The sequence below is a fragment of the Homalodisca vitripennis genome, unplaced genomic scaffold (genome assembly GCF_021130785.1).
Source record: "Homalodisca vitripennis isolate AUS2020 unplaced genomic scaffold, UT_GWSS_2.1 ScUCBcl_4123;HRSCAF=10106, whole genome shotgun sequence".
NCBI classification, from domain to species: Eukaryota; Metazoa; Arthropoda; class Insecta; order Hemiptera; family Cicadellidae; genus Homalodisca; species Homalodisca vitripennis.
In genome coordinates, this window is record NW_025780229.1 from 21,811 (window position 1) to 25,782 (window position 3,972).

At 40.6% G+C, this 3,972-nt stretch overlaps 1 protein-coding gene across 1 annotated transcript; it reads right to left on the bottom strand.

The window, feature by feature from the left end:
• Positions 1 to 230: 230 nt before the first annotated feature.
• LOC124372818 lies at positions 231 to 3,227 on the bottom strand. The gene is made up of 3 exons (XM_046831223.1): positions 2,726 to 3,227; positions 2,251 to 2,381; positions 231 to 914 (listed from the first exon to the last, which is right to left on the bottom strand). Exons 1-3 carry the CDS (start codon positions 2,919 to 2,921, stop codon positions 231 to 233), a joined length of 1,011 nt encoding a protein of 336 aa, XP_046687179.1. The 5' UTR covers positions 2,922 to 3,227.
• Positions 3,228 to 3,972: the final 745 nt, after the last annotated feature.

The window sequence follows — 3,972 nt, forward strand, 5'->3', positions numbered from 1 at the left end:
AGTGGTGACTCGTACGGTAGCCTCATGTATCTCTTCAGGGTTTCAAAGCCTACAATTTCTTTACTTGTTCCTGAAGTCTGTCGGGCCATCGTAGAAGCACTACAGGAGTATGTCAAGGTAAGAACAAAAATGTAAAATATAATTTTATTTTTGGAAATATATATATTTGGAATAAGTACATGAAAAATGTTGAACGGAACTATTGAATAAAGTGCAAACGTGTGAATATTTTAACAGAACGAGGAAAAGAATGTTCCTGCTTCTGAGGGTACCCCAGTTCCAGGATCCGAGGCAAATACGGAGGCGAGCGGATCTGCATCATCACTGCTTGATTGATGTGAATGGTCTGTGGTGGGGGGTTGAGGTTCTAGATGGTGGTATGTAGGAAGAGAGGACAGAGGTGAAGTAGAGTCCCCACTGTACTCTGGTGTAGTCTGTTGTGGATGTAGTAACATAGCCGGAGAAGGTGGGCCAGAATTCGCTGACGAAAACGTAGTAGCAGGGGACGGAGAGGCTGAATAATTCGGCGAAACTGATGAGATAAACCGGCGATTTTGATGAGGAAGTTCGTCATAGCGGCCCATGTCTGCTTCGAAAAGAATGTTGTTGACGTGGTGCTGGACAAACGCTTGTGTCCTCTTGGAGTAAGATTTTAATTTCATCGCAACATGCTCACCATACACATCACAAGCATCACGCCTCGCAGCATTATGCAGTATGCCGACCACCTCGTCAACTTGAGACCGTGGAGAGGCTGGCGTTCTTTTGCGCTTCATTGGAGTAGGCTTTGCAAAACCCAGTGCCGTTTGACTGGAAGCCGATCGTATCTCTTGAGATTGCTGATGAGGGAGGGTTTGAGTAATTTGGGAAGCAGATTCACTTGTATTGTCGTCCTCTTCCTGAATGAGCTCAACCTTAAAAATGAAGAAATGAATTAGCAAATTAACTAAAATACTTGAGGGTTTTATTACAAACTATTGGTTCCGCTATAAAAATTTAATCGTAGTTATTTAATAGTGTGTAGGTATATAATTTAATTTTGACGCTATGGGTGTACGTAATAAGAAATATTGTTCATTTCAGATGCCCGAAAATGAAGAACAGTGGCTATGCGAATCCAAGAAATTTGAAGAGAAGTGGGACTTCCCCCATGCTGTTGGAGCCATCGACGGAAAGCATGTAGCAATACAATGTCCGCCCAAAAGCGGGAGCGAATACTTCAACTACAAGTCCTTTTTCAGTTTTGTATTATTTGCGCTTGTCGACGCTGATTATAACTTCATGTTTGTGGACGTTGGATGTCAAGGCAGGATTTCAGATGGTGGAGTTTTCAAAAATTCTCAGTTGTACGACAATATTGAAAAGGGCAACTTGAAACTTCCCCCACCATCTCCACTGCCGAATTCGAGTATCCCCAGCCCGTACGTCATTTTGGGGGACGATGCTTTTGCATTGAGTGACAGTTTGATGAAACCGTACTCTGGTTATCATCCACAAGGGTCCCCAGAAAGAATTTACAATTACCGATTGAGCCGGGCCAGAAGGGTGGTAGAGAATGCTTTTGGCATTTTAGCTTCTGTGTTTCGTGTGCTAAGGAAACCTTTGCTTTTGGAAACTGAGAACGCCAAGTGGGTTGTAATGGCCTGCGTTTACCTCCACAATTTTCTACGTAGAAGTGCAAGTTCGTCACGTCTATATTGTCCAGTGGGTGCTTTGGATACCGAGGAAAATGGCGAGGTTACACCTGGTAACTGGAGAAATGAGGTGGCTCCGGCATCCCTTCTTGGTTTGAAAAAAGTACCCAGGAGATCAAATTCTACTGCTAAAGATATCCGCGAGGCCTTTGCAACATACTTCATGACAAATGGAGCCGTATCATGGCAAAACAATTACCCATGATAGCATTCTGATTGCGCCTAACAACTTAGCTTAAGACCTTTTAAATTGAAAATTAAATGTTTGTTGTTGGATTTCTGCTGTTACAATATTGAAGAGTTTGTTAGTTTGATAAGTCAGGTAGATAGACTTAGTAATTAGTCAAATAATCATTAAGCCTAAGCATGACGTTGTGTCGCATTTGTGAAAATGTTTACCACAATAAATTTTCTGATTCTGATTCATTACCTATTTATTGTACTACCTAGGAGGCATATTATACCTGAATCTATTAGGAGGCATTTCAAGCTTAAGTATATAAAAATGAGTCTCTAATAAGCCATGCAGGTAAAAAAGTGTAATTCGTGAGCTTACCTGTGAATCATTCTCCTTTGAAGCGTTTTGTGAAGTACATGAGTTGATGGTTTCCTTGCACTTGTTCTTATCCTTCAAAAACCCAAAAGCTTCGTAAGCAAACCATTTGCTCCTGTAGATCTCGTCTGCACCTGATAAAAAATAGGTACATTTAATTATCAATTCGTTGAACCGAAAACATAGGTGTACTATTCAGAGAACAATGCACCGTCTGGCTGCAAATCACAACATCTTATTTCCATTCCACCTTTTATTTTCTATATTATAAGAACGATAATAAAGATACTTAACTTTTTATATATTAAGAGATGATCACCTTCTATTTTTATTATTATTTATGATTTCTTGAAAATAATATTTTCAATTGGTGTATTCAAAGTGTATGAAATTGGTTGAAAGATTTATGAATTTGGTTGAAAAAATTATGAATTTCACCTAAAAAAGCTATAAATTTGCTAGAAGAAGGCGGACTTACCTTTTCCAGTCCCTTTTGAAGTTTCTTCCTTGTTCTTCTCCCTCCTGAAGGAAGCCAACAAGGAGGTTATTTTGCTTTTGACGGTGTCGGATGTCGTCTCCAACTGCGTCGCTATAGCTTCCCAAGCGTCATTTTTTTTTAATTTTGTTGAAGTACAGCTTGTGGTTCGGCTGCCACAGCTCTGGGTGCCCCTCATAAAGAGAAACTAAAAGGAGGCACTTTTCATTCTCACACTCCATGCTGCTTTCACGAAAAATTACTACACAGAATAAAGAAGGAATTCCACACTCGAAATGGGAGACGTGTGAACTCGACAGCCAGTAGGCAAGAACAGATTCGGTGAACGCTGTTCGAAGAAACCCGAGGTGTTTAAACTGAGCGAGCGGCGAACGAGCATCCCTTTGATGATTCGCCGGAAAACCGACATCGGGCGGATCAGGCTCGAGCACGAACGAGCATTCGATTCGACCTTGCTCGGCTCGCCAAAAACTGTTTACACTGCCTGAGCCTCGAACGAATGATCGTTCGTCACTCCTGTTTGCGACGAATGCTCGGGCAGTGTAAACGGGGCTTTAGAAATAATACTCATGATGTGGGAGCCATGGAAAATGCTATTTGGGCTATATACTACCACAGAATTTCAAATGACGATAAACCGCAGCATGAACGTTGTCCTCTTGGACCTGAGTCATGGTGCAAATACAACAAGGCTAAGGCTTTGAAAACTTACTACACCCATGACCATGTAATTCCTGTTCCTGTTATGAAGGCCATAGAGCCTGTTTTTAAGGACTTGTCAAAAAAAGAATTATTAGAAAGGTGCACACATGGGAAGACTTAAAACCCGAATGAGTTTTAATAGTACCATCTGGCAAAGAATTCCAAAAACTGTTTTTGTTGGCTTGGAGACTCTTAAACTTGGAGTCACTGATGCTGTGATATGTTTCAATGATGGCTCAAAGGCAAAATGTAATGTCTTGGAAAGACTTAGTTTAGATCCTGGTAAGTTCATGATTGACGGCTTGAATAAGTACGATGAACACAGGGTTCGGAAGGCAGAAAATTGAGGCACAAGAACAAAACAAGAAAAAAAGGAAGATAGAAAACTTACAAAGAGAAAGAAGGAAGATGAGGAGGAGACTTACTGTGCAGGAGGATTTTAATAAGACAAACATAGTTTAAATATTGTATATATAAAACTTTAAGTGCGATTTACCGGCATTTCTGTTTTTTTAAGTTAAGGTACC